The sequence below is a fragment of the Diaporthe batatas genome (genome assembly GCF_019321695.1).
Source record: "Diaporthe batatas strain CRI 302-4 chromosome Unknown Contig00001, whole genome shotgun sequence".
Lineage (NCBI taxonomy): Eukaryota > Fungi > Ascomycota > Sordariomycetes > Diaporthales > Diaporthaceae > Diaporthe > Diaporthe batatas.
In genome coordinates, this window is record NW_025408548.1 from 3,671,020 (window position 1) to 3,686,403 (window position 15,384).

Genomic DNA, 15,384 nt, shown 5'->3' on the forward strand with positions numbered 1-15,384 from the left:
ACGGAGTAGGCAGGTACCTGAACAATGACGTCCAAGTGCCAAGACTCTCCGTCTGTCTCGTCTGCCTCGTCCACCGAAACGGACCTCGCTGGCCCGCCATCCGAGCATCCCGCGTAGCCACACGGCGGACGTTTCAAGCAGCCCCAAACCACACACAGCTTATCACTCTGGAGCCCACACAGCACTTCAGATGGACAACAACGACAACGAGCCTCCCCGATTGCCTCATCGGGAGGCCCATCCCCGAAGATATATGCAGCAGATCCGAGCAGAATCCCGCATCACCACTCTGCAATTGGAATCTGTGCTCTGACGGCCCCGCAGGCTTGAGACACATGCCACATGTTAGAGGCCTTAGCTACACATGCTATACATTTAAAATAGCAACCAGGGCAGCATTCCGCCCCACCCACCACCCCCGCCAATTGCTCCCATAAAACAACACAAAGAAAAACAAAAACACAGGGGCTCTCGCAATCAAGTTGAGCAAAGCACGCCCCAGGTAGGGTAACAACACTCCAATTTTCCCTTATAAAAGCTGTATTTTCCAGGTCAGGACCCCTTCCATCCGCCCTCGGTAAATTATGCAACAGGAATCACGGTAGAAATACATCTCTTTCCCATCCTATCTTCAACTCAGAAATTCCATCTCCTCGATGCGATCCCTGGCGAACTCGTCCTTGTACCGATCCCAGACGGCCCTCAGCTCCTCGACATACAGGTCGTGTAGCCGGTCGACTTCGGCATTGTCCGGGTTGTCGGCCTGGACAACCTTGATGGGCCGCCCGACGACGATGTTAAGCGGCCGCCGGTACGGCATCATGCCGACGTCGTAGTTGAAGATGCCCCGCCCGTGCAGCAGCGGCACCGTGAACTTCCACACCCGCAGCACGTGGCGCTGCAGGCCGTGGAGCCACGGGTGCTTGTGCGGGTCCAGCTGGTCGTAGAGGTCGTTCTCGCCGAACGCCATCACCGGCACGAGGTCCGCCCCCGTCCGGATCGCCAGCTTGACGAACCCCTTGCGCTCGTTGATGATGAGCCGTGTCGTGCGCGGTTGCGCCTCGAGGGACTCGCGCGCCCCGCCCACCACGATCGTCACCGCCCGGCCCATGCCCTCGCCGTTGCGGCCACCGCGCGTCAGGATGTTGGTGATGGACTCCTTGCTGACCGACAGAACCCCCATCGAGAAGACGTACTCGCGGTACAGCGGCAGCCGGAAGTTGGAGTCGAGTGTCAGCAGGCTGTTGGTGATGCCCGGGAACTTCTCCGAGAAACCCAGGGCATCCGTCGCGAACGCCGCCCACGCACCGTGTGAGATGATACCGTGCGGGTGATACCCAAAGATGTACTTGCGCGTCGGGACGAGGTCGTGCGTCTTGTGAAGCTTGGCTGGATAGTACTCGGCAAAGTACCTCCAGATGGGCAGCCTGCGGACCCACTCCTTTCGCCTCCTGAGCTTGCCGTCGACGGCATCTGTCGAGAACAGGATCGAGACCAGGTATATTATAACTAGGGCAGTTGTGAGACGACGGCACGGCAATGACCGAGTGACTCGGGAAACGAGAGAACTTACGTAGAGGCCATAGCAAGGGTATTGCACAGAATCCAAAGAAGATGGAAAGCGTGGCCCCGATGCACAGACAATGGAATAGCACTGCCAGGGTCTGCAGACGCCGTCTGAACGGCACCCTGAGCGGAGCCCAGCGGAGCCCAGCGACTTCCGGTGCCTTCTCTTGATCCCGCAGCCGCTCCGCCTCCTCCCCGCGATCTTCTGCGTCCGAAGGAATGTCGGGGTAGTCGACCGCGGTAGAACTCTGGCTTAGGGTGGCAGATGCGCTACGCCCCTCAACGCTCCTGGGCTTTGTAGTAGCGAGGTCTGCAGCCTCGCCATTCGTCATAGTCGCATCGCTTGAACCCTCCTTGACTGCTTCTGCGAATGTCAAGCTGCCGGCTGCTGTAGGCTGCGTGTCTTTATTGTCGCCATTTTTCTCGTCGACGCCTTTGGACTCTGATGCGCTCGTATCGGCACCCGATTCATCTGCTGCCGCCTGCCTCCCGTTAGTCTCTTGGTGCGGGTCATTTCCATTGCCGTCTTGGTCATGTCCTCCGTTTGTGGCGTCGCCTGGGTCCTCCTTGACGGCCTCAGCATAAGATGCGGGCCGCGAGGGTGGTTGGTCATCGGCATTCGCCTTGCTCTTCTCCTTCACACCGTTCGTCTTCTTGGACTTTCGCTTGCTCTTCTTGCTCGAGTTCGAATCAGCGGCCGGGGCCACGTCGTTTGCCGGCTGTGGTGCTGTGTTACTCGTGTCAATATCTCCTAGACCTCGTCTGTGTGCTCCGCCCCGGGGGGACCGGCTCGTGCATTCATGGATGAACTTGTTCAGTACAGCTCCAGCATTAGCAGTAGGCCTCTGCGGCGACTTCTTCCCGGCCAGATGCATGGCCAGCGGGGAGCCAAGCGGGGAGTATGCGGCTGCCATGGGGGATGGGCAGACATTCTCCTTGCCCGGTGATGGGGTCCCGGCTCCTCTTGGATCAACGAGCCCTGGAGAAGGCATGAAGAAGGCCGGATGCGCAGGCGGACTGCTGCTGCTGGCGCTGGTGTATATGGAATCGTTCATCTCAGGCTCGAGGCGCGGTGGGCCGGGCTCCGGATCCGCCGGTGCGGACGTCACGAATGTTGCTGCTGAAGTCTCACCTGCATCGTTTGAGGGAGCCATGATAAGTGCCTCTCCTCCTTTATTGCCTCAGGCTTCTTGTTCTGGGATCCTCGCGGAAGACAGCGACCGGGTACACTTCGGTCAATGGTGCGAGACGGCAGGTGTGCCACAGCTGTGAAGTGGCTGGGCAGACCTCCAGAGCTAGGGTCACAATCTTCTGTTTGGTTGTGTTAGGCGAATTGACGGCGTTCATGTGTATTAACACGATGAGCAGTGGGGGGTGGGGGCGGTCAAGCTCAAGGAAGAGTGAGGCAACGTGGAATGTGAGAAAAGAAGAGAGAGCGAGACTGAGGATGGGAGATGGGAGCTGGGAGCTGGGAAATAGGAATGCGAATGAGAATGATCAGTTGCGATCGTCAGAAGATTCCGGGCTTTCCAAAAGGCCCATAAGCGAGGGGCGGGCACTCGGCCCAACAGCGCGGACGGAGTACGTACTACCTAGGTACCTACCTACTTCAGTAGGAATGACGTTTTTGTGTGAGCTGCTCCTGTTGCTGGGACTCCACTTTCACATGCTGTGGTGAGACATGGCAGCGCCCACCCCGGCCCCAGGCCCTCGCCTGGCGTGACGCTCATGCTGAGCCCCAGAGAAGTCGTGGCAGTCGCAAAGAGCCATCCCTGCCGAGCCGCGGGTCCTTCACGAGGACCGTCCCCATAAGCCGCAGCATTACATGCATCTCCAAGTTGCTGTACATTCCCCTTTTCACATCTCATTTTACATGTCGATGTCGACACCGCACAAGTGCAAGATACGGAGAGGGAGAAAAAATTTGGGTTTGGGCCAGCTGAGTCGCAGGCCAAAATTAAATCGCTTTCAAAGCTTCCAGAAAGCCCTCTCCCAGTGTCAGCCGTCCTCGGCTACCATCGATGGGCAATATGTCAAAATGTTATCCTTATATACAGTGGTAAACACCCTGGGGTCAATCTTCTCCTGCGAGTTCCTTTTCTCTCTTCGTCCCTTTCCTTCTCCATCGGTATCTTGAAAACACCCAAGATCTTTGTACAATATGCCATGGATCCCATGTCTCGGGGGACATTCGTCCCAAGAAGAAGAAAATGCCCACACGGAAGGTAAAACTAAGGTCTTTTGGCGTATTCCTCTCCTCCCAGAACCGGGGAACACCACTAGAGGGCCAGCGAGATGATAACAAAACAAAAAGGAAAATTGAATGTAAAAAGGCAGGCCCCGCTATGCCCTTGCGGTATCTGAAATTGGGTTTGTTTTGCCACCAGGTGATCCCATCGAACGCAAAATGCCAAGAGCAAGGAATTCGTTAATGCTCGTAAGCAGGTCTGCCATTGCCCCTCCCCGGGGTCAAAGTAGAAGATAACTCCTATATGAGAGGTAGAAAGGAAATATGGTCATCATCATGAAAAAGAAACTGGTTGTGATCAGGTTTCAGCAGCAGCCAAGGGCTTATGGTGCGCCAGTGGTGGTGTGTGACCGAACCTTGCCAAAGAATCGAGACTTGGACTTGGATCGCGACTTGGTGCTCCTCGCATCGTCGTTGTCCTCCTCGTCATCCTCGTTGTACTTGGGCTTGTGGATCCTGGGCTCGCAGTTAGCTTCAGGTGGATATCATTCATGCTTCGTCAGGCGCGTGTACTCACCAGCTGTTGCCAACCATGCTCATGCCCTTGGCCTCGGCCGCACGGTACAGCTTGGCCGCCTTCTTGAGGTTTTTCTTGCAGCCAATGCCTTTGGCATAGCAGAAACCCGCCTCCGCAAGAGCATCAACATCGCCCCAGCCTGTTCGAGACTCAGTCAGTAACCTTGCTGGCGGCGTGGGTTTAGGGACCGGGGGAGGGAGACACCTACTTCCGGCGATCTCAAAGCAGCGCAAGGCAAGAGCTTTATCTTGCTCGATGCCCCACCCGTTCATGTGGCTCACACCGAGCTCGTAGATGCTTAGGGCCAGCTGCGCTTTACGCGTCTTGCGCCCGGCTACGTCCACGTGCTGCCCCTCCTTTGCGTTGTTCTCATCTTCTGCAATCTCGATACCCGCGCAGTCGGCAGCCTTTCGGAGCCAAACCACGGCTTCGGCCTGGTTGGGCCGCATACCCCAGCCGTGTCTGCAAGCCAGTGCGAATAGCAGCATTCCCACGGGGTCACCTTGCTTGGCTGCGTAGCGAAGGTGGTAGGTTGATTCGTTGACCTTGCCTTCTTCGTGGAGGGCAATGGCCTTGCTTACATGCTCTTCCGCCGGGGTATCTGCCATCGTATTTGCGACTGAGTGCTGGGAACGAGCCTTGATCGTGCTGGCGTCACTGATCGTCGCGGTTGTCGCGGTCGTCGCGGTCCCAAGTCTTTTTGGGCTGCGGCCCCTTTGTGCGTCCTCGGAGGCACGCCCGCCGCTAGTAGACGGGCGATTTTCACTTGGTGAAGGCTGCGTTGTGGGACGTGGTACATCCAGGCTCGTTTCACCCGAGGGTCTCCGCAGCTCCCGACTTGCAGAGCTGGATGGCCTGGTCGGCGGGGATGGCGGCGCCTGCCCGACGGGAGGCGTTGCATTGTCGTCGCCCTGGACGGCAGCGGGCTGTTGCCATTGGAAAGTTCCCGAGGCCGGTAATCGGTCTTTGGAATTGGACCGTTGCATCATCTTTCCCCGGGGAAGGTTGAACTTTGAGTAGATGTACGTGTTTGGCCCTGATTTCCCGTCCTCCAAAATATCCGGGAACCCCTCGCTGTTCATGCTGACCGGGGTGTTGCTCGCATCGTCCGCCAGGAAGAAAGACGAATGGCTGTCAGAGGATGGTTGCCGCGCGGGCGCGTCTAAACGTGATGGCGTGTCCAATCCAGGTGTTCCTGATCGGCTCATTGGCCTCGAGAAGTTGAACGCCGGACGCGGTAGTTCGGATATGTTCGAACTAGTCGATGGGGATCGCTGTTGGTGGTGCGGGGAGAAGACGCCGGCGCTGCTCGAGGAGAGCTTGCGTGATCTGTTAGAATGGAAGGAGGAGCCAAGCACATCATCATCAAACCCGTCTTCAGTCGTCTGTGACTTGATGCTGGAAGTCCTGGCTGGGAAGGTAGACCTTGGGGGAGCGAGAGACTCGCGCGAGGTCTTGTGTTCCAGCCTGCGCGGCGACGACAAGATCTGGTTTGGGGTCGCTGATGGGTCAGCCAGCAGGTCTCCTTGTGAGGACTCCAACTGCTCGACGGCGCGTGCATCGATGCTAGCACTGTCGAAAGACGAGGGCGAGTGTTCCCTCCTGGCTCCAAAGTAGCTGGTCTTGTCATCATGTTCGCCCAATGGCCTGCCCCGTAGCTGCTCAAAGGAGTTTGGTGTGGGTATGGGGATTGATGTGTCCGGGGTGGGTGGGATCTGGCTCATCCGTGGATGCATGGACTGTGGTCGTTCTGGCGACTCTGCCAATTCTGCCTTCATCGCGGCACCGGCAGAGTGTTGTTGAGGACCGTCGCCGCCGGCATCAGAACCAGACTCAGCCGACATCGACCGGAAGTACTCGGACCTCCCTTGGACGATGAGAGGACTCTCGGTCGTCAATGGGGGCAGGCGGCTCATCCTCCTACCGGCTTTGGCGCTCTCCTCCAACTGCTTGGCCAGCAGCCGGCTCTGCAGGGCGAAGGCATCAAGGGGCGAGAGCTCGGGGGGGTGCTCCCCGGCAACATGGAGGCGCGGGGATCTGAGCGGGCGGGGGATAGAAGCTTGCGACTCAGAGCGTATTTCGATGAAATCGGGTCTCGTTGGGGTCGACATGGCGAACTGCTCATGTCATTGGGCCTGGTGCAGCTCAGGTTCCAAGAAGGGTGTGGAAATTGTCGCGTCGGGCTCGAGAGCGGTGCGCGACGAGGTATGACGTCGGAGAGTGGTGCTCTCTTTTCGAGGAATGAGCGAAAGAGGCGCCCCTTCGGCTGTGGCGTTCCACCTCCAGATATGACACAGGATCGGAGGGGTCGCAAAGGTCGCCCTCTGATGAGAGAAAGGAAGAAAAGTCGGGGTGAGCGCGATGGCTGTATGCCCTACGTCAATTAGAGGCGATAGGGTAGCACCTGGCCAGGCGCGGACAGGGCGTGCAATTGGCTCTGGGATGTCGAGCTCGGTCTATGGAGCAGCGGCGCACGAACAAAATGTACACAACCCCTGAAAGCGGTAAAGGCGCGGGGGGCAAAGAAGCTTGAGTGAGGAAGGAAGGATGCTATGTTTGTCAGGCCCGATGGGCGATCCGTCGCTTGGGCCGAATCCTTCGAAACTGCGCGCCAGAAAAGCTGTCGGCGATGGGAAGACGCGTAGAAAGATCGTGAGGTGGTGAATCCAGTTGGGGGGGGGGCGGGTGCAGTGTTGGCGTGGGACCCCTTTTGACGGTGTCCTGCTTGGGATCCTGGACGGCGACAGTAGTGGAGGACCCTCGGGCTGGGCTGGCTGGCCAGGTCACGAGTTCGCCAGAGCTGCTTGCAGCCGTCACTCAATGAGGTTGGGAAGGCCGTTGGAAACCCCGTTGGTCCACAAGACCGAAACAATTGGAAACCCTTCAAACAACGAGCGCGAGGGCAGGTGTGGAGGAGTAGGTAAAAGTTGAGGCGGGGTGGGAACGAGCGTCTTGTTTCTGGTCCCCTCTTCCTCTCTCTCGTGTCTGTCTGTCTGTCTGCTGTCCGGCCGTCCGCCTGGCCTGGGGCCTCGGGGCCTCTGAGGAGGCGCGAACAAGCAGGCAGGCCACGGGGGGAGTTGCTTGGCGATGAGGTGACCCGTGGACACCACCGCAGCAAAAAGTCAAGCCCAGTCAATGCGATCGTCGATCGCCTCCTTCCAGATGACTCCTGACTTGCACTGCACGGCTGCACTTGTTCCCGACAACGACTGGAGAGACGGACGAGGGACGCCTACCAGGGAGCAACACCAACAGGGAAAAGGAAAGGGCGGTGGTGGTTGTCGTGGAGGAAGATCATCAAGAAGGAGGAAACCATGGAAACTTCAGGAGACAGGCACGACGAGGTCAATTGAATTGGTACCCATCGCTTGGTCCAGAGAATTGGCATGAGTGAGAGACCCTACCGACCCTGCGAACGGCCAGCCAGACAAAAACAGCCATAGGTGCCCTGGCAGTGGGGCACCCACCCACCTGGGCACTGCGGTACCTGAGTACCTGAGCATGTACGCGGGTACAAGGGGAACATGGCAGGCATGGGTAGCACCGCTAAGGCCGTCCATGCAGGGGTGGCAGGCTTTAATTGGAACAGCCCACTTGCAGCCCACCTCGCTAGAGCCAGGTCGCAAGGATCAGAGAGGCGTGGTTGGGAACAGACGGATGAACCCCGGGCTGCCTGGGTTTTTTTTTTCGAGCACCCCCCCCTTTCCTGCAGCCTTCCAAGGACGCCTTCATCCATCGATCAATCCAGCCAGCCGGCCGGCCAGGCGCTCATTCAGCCATCTTACTCGACCATCCGGCGATCGTGGCAACTTACACACAGCATCTCCCAACTCAGCTATTGTCTTAAGGCAAGGCCGAGAGGCCTTATAGGAGACGGGAGGCCTGTCGTTGTTTGTTATTGTCGAACTGCCCTGATGGCTGCTGACTGCGTACCAGCAAAACCACCAGTCTACCTGCACTACCGACCCCTCCCTCATCTTGCATGCAGGTGGGAAGGCGTCCATGAGGGGCTTGGGGGCGGACAAGACAAGAAAAAGATCCCACAGGCAACTCTAGACCTGCTGTGCTGTGAGGCTCAGTCGCCTTGGACGACGTAATACGAGGTTTCTCTGCTCCAGCTCCAGCTCCAGCTCCAGATGTGCTGCTTGCTGCTCTCCTGCTCGCCTGCTCGCATGTCCCCGGCGATCCACGGGGGATGGATCAGCTGCCAATCGAGGGCGATGGGAGATCCCTCTACCATAGCGGTATAGTGTAGCGTACCACAGCCCATGTAGTCATGGCAGACGCAGCCAGCCTTGCGTTCCAGATGTCGACCGCTCTCGCCCGGCTCGTCGGGTCTGTCGTTGCACTGGGCCTGGCTGGCTGGCTGCATTGGCCGCAATGGGAGGGCTGGAGGCGAGTAGATTGCCGGACACGCAGGTCCAGGTCCACAGCATCTGGTCTGCTGCAGATGGTCTTGGTCCAATACGAGGTCGTCAGGGCTGGCTGCCTACCTACCTACCTACCTACCTACCTAGGTAGGTAGATAGGTACTGCCAGGCACATGGCTACCTAGCTGCCCCAGGTGCCTAGGTAGCGTGCAATTGCATGCGGGCGCACAACAGGCTGCCAGGCTGCCCTCGCAGCTCGCTGGTTCCTACCGTCAACCTTCCGGGCCCATGCTTGAGCATTCCAGGCTTGAACCTGGATCGGGCAAGATTTCAGAGTTGCATCCCGGGCAAAAAAAAACCCCGGCCCCTCCAGCTTCACAACGGCTGTCATGTCTGCATTGGTTCCGTCACTTTGATTGAGCCCGCCCCGTCGTCCCAAACCATCAGAAACCATCAAGTCACCTGGCGCTGGTCCTGCCGGGCCACAAGCCCGCCATACCACCTCACCCTGTCACCTTGTCCGCAACCTATCCGTGGCGGTCCTCCCTCCGGAGCTAATGAAGCTTCCACCCTCCTCCAGGGCTTGCAGGGCTCCCACTGAGATGACCGACATTAGCCTGCCGATCGCCGCCGATTCCAAGACGCGTCTGCCCTAAGACGATCCCCCGAGCTCTCCTCGTGCCTCGACGCCTGCGAGACCAGAGATGGGGCCCGCGGCCAGACCCCCTTGTGGGGAAGGGCTGTCTAGCCTGTGTGGTCCCCACCTCGGCCGACATTCCCCGCGGAAATTAGGCTCGAAATGAGGCCGTACCCATCACGGAAACAGCAAAGGAAGAGAAGGGGGAGGGAAGGGAAGGGAAGGAAGGGCAGGGCGCAAGCCACCGTGCGGCCCCGGCCACGAGACTCCACGCTCACAGTCGAGCCTTGCGAGGATCATTTTTGTGCGCTCGCGGTGGGCTGGCTTGCACCTGTCTTGTTGTGACGAAAAGTCCCTGAAATTGCACCGTCGCAGCCTCGAGATGAAGTTTTGCTTCTCAATGACACACATGCATCCATCGTCTCTGCGACTGCCGGCCACTGCCGGGCATCAGTCAACCCAGGCCTCGGACCTCCGTCCCTCTCCCGACCCCCAGCAATTCTTCTCCCCGTGCTGTCGCTGGCTTGCTGCTGCTGCTGAACGGTGGGGTACTTCTGCAACGGCCCGGGCGCCTCCCATCTCGCCATGTCTCGGTGATTCAAGGGCGCAATTTGGCTCATCCGCCTGGGTTACCTCGGCGTGTCCAGGCACAGGCACGACCAGGGGCCACGCAGAGCACAGCGTACGTTATTCTTCTGTTATGTCTGCTCCACTTCCACTTGGGCCCGGCCACGTGAGAGCGCGCGCAGAGCCTCCTCCTCCCCCCTCCCTCCCTTGCCGGCATGCCTGCTGTGCACGTGTATAATAATTACGGGCTCGCCTGCCACTCCCGGACTAGGACGCGTCTTTCGCGTTCCTGGCTGCCTTCTTCCGGGGCAGACCCCGGTTGCGGTAGGGCCTGATCAAGGTACTATCCGAATTGAGCCCAGATGTTCATCTGCTTCGCTCGCGACGCGGTATGCATTTCGTAACAGAAACCGAGGGCTATGATACTAGAGGGGAAAGCTAATTAATGCCTGCATGGTGGTTATTTCCTTCTGTTTTATGTTGCTATTGTATTGCCTAGGTAACATGCATATTCTGTGGAGAGGATGCCGGTAACAGACAGCGCGCATGTGATTCAGGACGCCATGAACCGATATTCGATAGTAAGCAGGCCAGGTACGGTTCTCTTGGCAGCGGATCGCCAGCAGGCTGGGTGTGAACCTTCAGCAGCTCCCTGCACTAGCTGAGACAAACATCAGAGGCCGTGCGACTATAGCCGCCGGGTTTCCTTAAACCCCATTGATCAAATTGGCTTTTCTTTTTTTGCCTTCTTATTGTTCGGCGTTCATCTATTCATTGTGTTACGCCCCGCGGCTGGTGTTTGGTAACATACCTGGGCACTTGGGTGGCGCGTCTAGCACCTGCATTTTGCAGATGTGTGACCAGCAAGCCTCGTCCCACTCAGTCCATGGGCGGCCCGGGCCTCTCCCCAGCAAATGGTCAGATATCAGCTTACAACCACGTCATGACACATCTGAGAAAATAACCCACAGACGCTCAACTAAAGCTCCTGGTCGCCAGCCCGAGACCCTTTCCAAGGCAGATCAATTGGGCTCACTAAACCACCAAGGTCCTCAAAGGATGCTTGCCATTGAGCGTGCAACTGCAAACGGTAAACACCCCATAAATCAATCAGCCCTACAGCGCGAGGTATCGAGGTCACAGTACTGTTGCCAGTGCCGAGTGGTGCGCTTGTATAAGAAAGGACCGTGGCTCTCGTACGGGTCTCTTGGGTTCGTGGGCTCTTGAAACCCAACTTCTCAAGATCCGATGAATGAAAGTGCACTATCCTTGAGCATAATACATCCGACTGTCGATGAGGAACTGAAGGGTCCACGATCCATGAGACTCGAGTGCATCCACCCATTTATCCAATACCTAGGTAGGAACAGGGCGTTCATAAGTAGCAACCTCGGTCGAGCTGTCCATGTCCGCTTGTGTCAAAAGTTATGTCCCATTGCCTAAAGGCTAGGTAGTAGGTAGAGCCAATATTGTGTAATAAACATATTTTCGACAGTCCGAAATGCCTAGGTAGTCTCATGCCTGGTCTGTAATTTGGATCCGTCTGGGTCTGCAAGGGAAACGCAAGTTTAGCATGGGGTCGGCCGAGGCTGCCAGGCAACTGAGAGCAAAATTTCCGGATCTGCTGCGACAGAATACAATTACCAGAATCCTTAATATCAAAGCTTTGGATTGAGCATTATGGAAGAGTTGCTTGAAGCACCTGAAACTCGAATCTTCAGCGTCTCCTGTCAAGAGTAATGATTGCGATCATAGACGGACATAGGTATTCATGTGGGTTCGGAACCTATTTTCCGGCTCAATTGCTAGGAGATTGAAGAATGTATAAACAGTGGGGGTATCAAATGAACCAGCATAAATCTACACTAGATTATGTTTGGGCTGATAGACTTGACTAAAATTAGAAACCTTTTAGATTTGCTTTTGAGTTTTTGTAAATTTGAATGTTTATTTTTTTATGCTTTGAGTATCCTCTATATTGTTATCTAGTTTCGCTTCTATTCTGCATATCCGAAGATATGTGGTTTCGCTTCTATTCCGTATACGTCCGAGGACATACATGGCGCCTTCATACGGTGGTAAGCACTCAAGACCCAGCGCTTGGAAAGAACACGATGCCGATAACAATAGTTATAATACGATAGATCCGAAGATATACATAGCACCTTTACACAGTGGTAAACGTTTAATACCTAGTATTTAAAAACATATAGCATCAATGATTGCAATGATTGTGGTAGAAATACGATCGACGTCCATGGCCTCAGTCTTGTGACGTATAGACAAGGCTAAGTAAGGGGTACCGTCTTGACGGCGGTGTTGACAAGAATCGTCGACACAAGTAGCCCACGGGCTTGTTATCGGCCTAACTACCTAGTCAACCAGGTAGCAAACAATAAATTGAGAGACGCAGCCAGGGTGGATAAGAGGAATCGTCAAGTCTCGTTGAGCTTCACTATTCTCTACATGATCCCTCTTAGCTGTCTCTTGTGCTAGACAACGGGGCCGTGTTCTTATTCCACTGTCTTCCACTCGAGCCTCCAGCCACCAAATCAAATGTTAGCTGCAGTCAAGAGAATTCCACCATATAACTCACATGGACGTGCAGGGGAGAGTAAAGTTAGATTGATGAGAGACATCTAGATATCTTCAAGAAATCAAACAATCACATGCTTGGGGTTTTGTGACACCTACCGACATCAGACCAAAAAAAGGGTGCCCGGCTAGTGGCCCTGATCTAAAGCATGAGCATCTGCCCACGGAGTCATCGGTGGCTTATCACCCAAATACCGCACACAATAGTGCTTGTCAAGCAGTTCCTGTTGATGCTCAGCTTGAAGAGGTTCAAATATGACCCTGACATTTTCCCGACTACCTAACCCAAACGCCATAGCCGATGCAAAAGCAAAACAAAAGGCGGCAGGAAGCTTGAGGGACGTAAGCCGACCTATGGCCCCATCGACTCCTTATCTCCACCTTGGTCTCAAAACCCACGAAGTCTACATGTCCTTGGACCTCAGCTTCTTCAACCTAGTCGCGCCCTCAAAGACAAACCGGTCCACGGCAGCCGCGACCGTCAGGGTGCCACCAAGAACAGCGCACAGCCCAGTGAGGAACCCTGCAAATGACTTGGCCGGCTCCTCGCGGTTAATGACCTTCATTGGAGAGATGTCCTGTTGGCCAGTGTCAGCATGTTTTTTTTTTTTTGCTACTCCCGTCTTTCGACATGAGCCTTGTCCAAGAATGCAAGACAAACTTACATATGAGAAGAAGACACCTGGAATACCACCCTTGGAGTGCAGACGCTCAGCGTGGCCCTCGGCAGAGTCGTCACCACCCGACAGGCTGCGCTTATGGCTCGTGACCGAGTACTGGTGGGTTTCGATGCTGCCATCGTCGTTCTGACCGAACTGGCCAAGGGCGGCATTCGCATCGGTCATCATGTCGCGGTACTTCTTGCTCAGGCTGAGGGGAATGTAGGATGTGGGCACGATCTTGACAAAATACATGTAGTTGAAGTTAGGGTCCTCGGTGACCTGCTCGAGACCATCCAAGGGGTTCATGTGGTGGTTGGTCCAGGCCTGAGACTTTGTTCCTAGTTTCTCGGTGATCTGCTCCGGCAGCTGGGGTCCGAAGCGCAGCTGGTGGATGGTGTGCGAGAAGCGATGGCCGCCCTGGACGGGAGTGTCCCAGTAGTTCTTGAGGTCGTGGACGTGCATGTTGCCGTTGCTGAAGCTGCGGCCGGGGGCGATGTGGAAGTTCCCAACGACCTTGTTAACACGCAGGCTGCCCTCGATGCGGCAACCCTCGTGGCGCTGCTCATCCAGCCTCTCGGCATAGTGCTCCCTCATGCACTGCTCGACGTTCTCGCCGCGGCCGAAGGCCCAGGACGCCTGGGCGTAAGCCTCGCGCACCTCGTCGCAGGTCTGGCAGCACCCGGGCTTCATGGCGTTGGGCGGGGCAGCGGCGCCGTAGCAGCCGCCGCAGTAGTCTGGGTCGAGGTGCTTGGCGGTCTCGTCGTCGTCGTGGAGGGCCAGGGCCTTGGTGTCGATGACGCCGCCACCGTCGGACTCGGGGCGGAGGCGGACCTTGCTGACGCCATGCTGCACGCCGTGCTGCTGCTCGCCCGAGACGTCCATCACATCGAGGGTCAGCAGCTCGCAAGGGATTCGCTGGAAGGTGATGTTCAGGTGGATCTCCATCCGCTCGCCTAGTCGAGCGATCGCCATCGGTCAGCCCGCCGGGTCTGTGGTCTCGAATTGGGCCTTGTAGGTAGGTGGTGGGCGTGGCAAACTTACCGCGTCCTTTATCAACAATCAGCTCCGGGTGTATTACTGTGCGCCTATAGTCTGCCCATTCGCCAAGTGCCAGGTACAAAACGACGAGCAAGGACACGATGGTGACGATGCCGCCCGAGGTTGTTCGGACGCGCGCATCTTCGACAGTTTTTGTGAAGGCGTCAAGCCTTGTGAAACGGGACTTGGCAGACATATCTACGGTGAGCCGCGACACAGATGGGAGGAGCCTGGCAGCTGCAGGGTCACCCAGGGGCTTCCAGCGTGGGACAGGAGAGCAGAACAGCGAGGGGGGGCGGCAATGCGGCGGGACCGGTGCACGATCAAGGAGCGGCGGGAGGTGGACAGACAAATGTCATGAGAAATACAGGCCAATTGAGCTTGACCATGGAGCAGACAGAGCAACTGAAGCCAGCCAGCCAGGTCGGGTGAGAAAATGGCGAAGGAGAGTGACGAGGTGGTGGTGAGAATGTCGACGGCGAGGCTTGATGGAGCTTGGCCTGGCCGGGTGTGCTCTGGCTGTGGTGTCTGTCCTGGGACCGAAAGGCCACCTCACATTTTCCAATGCGGCATTGCGGTTGCGCGGCCTGCAGCCCCCAGCACGTGTAGCGCAAGCTGTGGTAGGGTAGAACAAGCTTCCCCGGTCTTAGCACGGGGGCGTCCCAATCAGGACCTTGGGTTGGGTGCTGCAGCCCCCACAAGGTCCCCTGCAGCCAGCTCCCGGGGGCCTGGAGTGGTACATCCCGACGGCCCCTCCCCTGGCCCCAGGCACACCAGGGTCCATCTGGCCCATCTGTCGGGTCCAGCATACCACAGTACCTACCTAGGTAGGTAGTACGGAGTAGCAAATGCACGCATGTAAGTCCAGTCCAGTCCAGTCCAGACAGCCAGACTCCAGACTGCTCGTGCTGCTTACTGCCCGTCTCGCCTACCATCATCTCACCCCCTTCGTTCGTTACCTTGCTAGCCTCGCTCGACTTCTGTACCCTCTCTTCCCTCGGCAGGAACAATGCCGGCATGGTATGACGCCAGTGGCATGGGTGTAGCAACGAAAGTTGGTTCGCAGCCTGCTCACAGTCCTACGCAATGGTCGAGAACGATGTGAGCAGTCACAACCGTCCGACGTCCACCATCCCATCCCACTTCTGCCCTCCTGTCTGCCTTACGACTGCTCATATCCCCAC

At 56.9% G+C, this 15,384-nt stretch overlaps 2 protein-coding genes across 2 annotated transcripts; both read right to left on the reverse strand.

The window, feature by feature from the left end:
- Positions 1 to 55: 55 nt before the first annotated feature.
- Positions 56 to 3,072, reverse strand: KVR01_000367 (diacylglycerol O-acyltransferase). The gene is made up of 3 exons (XM_044786185.1): positions 2,699 to 3,072; positions 1,574 to 2,293; positions 56 to 1,509 (listed from the first exon to the last, which is right to left on the reverse strand). Exons 1-3 carry the CDS (start codon positions 2,718 to 2,720, stop codon positions 632 to 634), a joined length of 1,620 nt encoding a protein of 539 aa, XP_044650316.1. The 5' UTR covers positions 2,721 to 3,072; the 3' UTR covers positions 56 to 631.
- A 9,449-nt stretch (positions 3,073 to 12,521) lies between these two features.
- On the reverse strand, positions 12,522 to 14,777 carry KVR01_000528 (uncharacterized protein). The gene is made up of 3 exons (XM_044791130.1): positions 14,204 to 14,777; positions 13,166 to 14,115; positions 12,522 to 13,078 (listed from the first exon to the last, which is right to left on the reverse strand). The coding sequence occupies exons 1-3, from the start codon at positions 14,394 to 14,396 to the stop codon at positions 12,905 to 12,907; spliced, it is 1,317 nt and encodes a 438-aa protein (XP_044650477.1). The 5' UTR covers positions 14,397 to 14,777; the 3' UTR covers positions 12,522 to 12,904.
- Between the last annotated feature and the right edge of the window lie 607 nt (positions 14,778 to 15,384).

Bases quoted from the DNA above. Each gene is read 5' to 3' on its own strand.
- KVR01_000528 (XM_044791130.1), bottom strand. From the start codon at position 14,396: ATGTCTGCCAAGTCCCGTTTCACAAGGCTTGACGCCTTCACAAAAACT. The intron at 14,116-14,203 runs GTAAGTTTGCCA...TCGCTCGACTAG, and splicing joins GATTGTTGATAAAGGACGCG to GCGAGCGGATGGAGATCCAC. The intron at 13,079-13,165 runs GTAAGTTTGTCT...ACTGGCCAACAG, and splicing joins CAGGTGTCTTCTTCTCATAT to GACATCTCTCCAATGAAGGT.
- KVR01_000367 (XM_044786185.1), bottom strand. From the start codon at position 2,720: ATGGCTCCCTCAAACGATGCAG. The intron at 2,294-2,698 runs GTGAGACTTCAG...CGAGTAACACAG, and splicing joins GGCTCCCTCAAACGATGCAG to CACCACAGCCGGCAAACGAC. The intron at 1,510-1,573 runs GTAAGTTCTCTC...CAACTGCCCTAG, and splicing joins ACCCTTGCTATGGCCTCTAC to TTATAATATACCTGGTCTCG.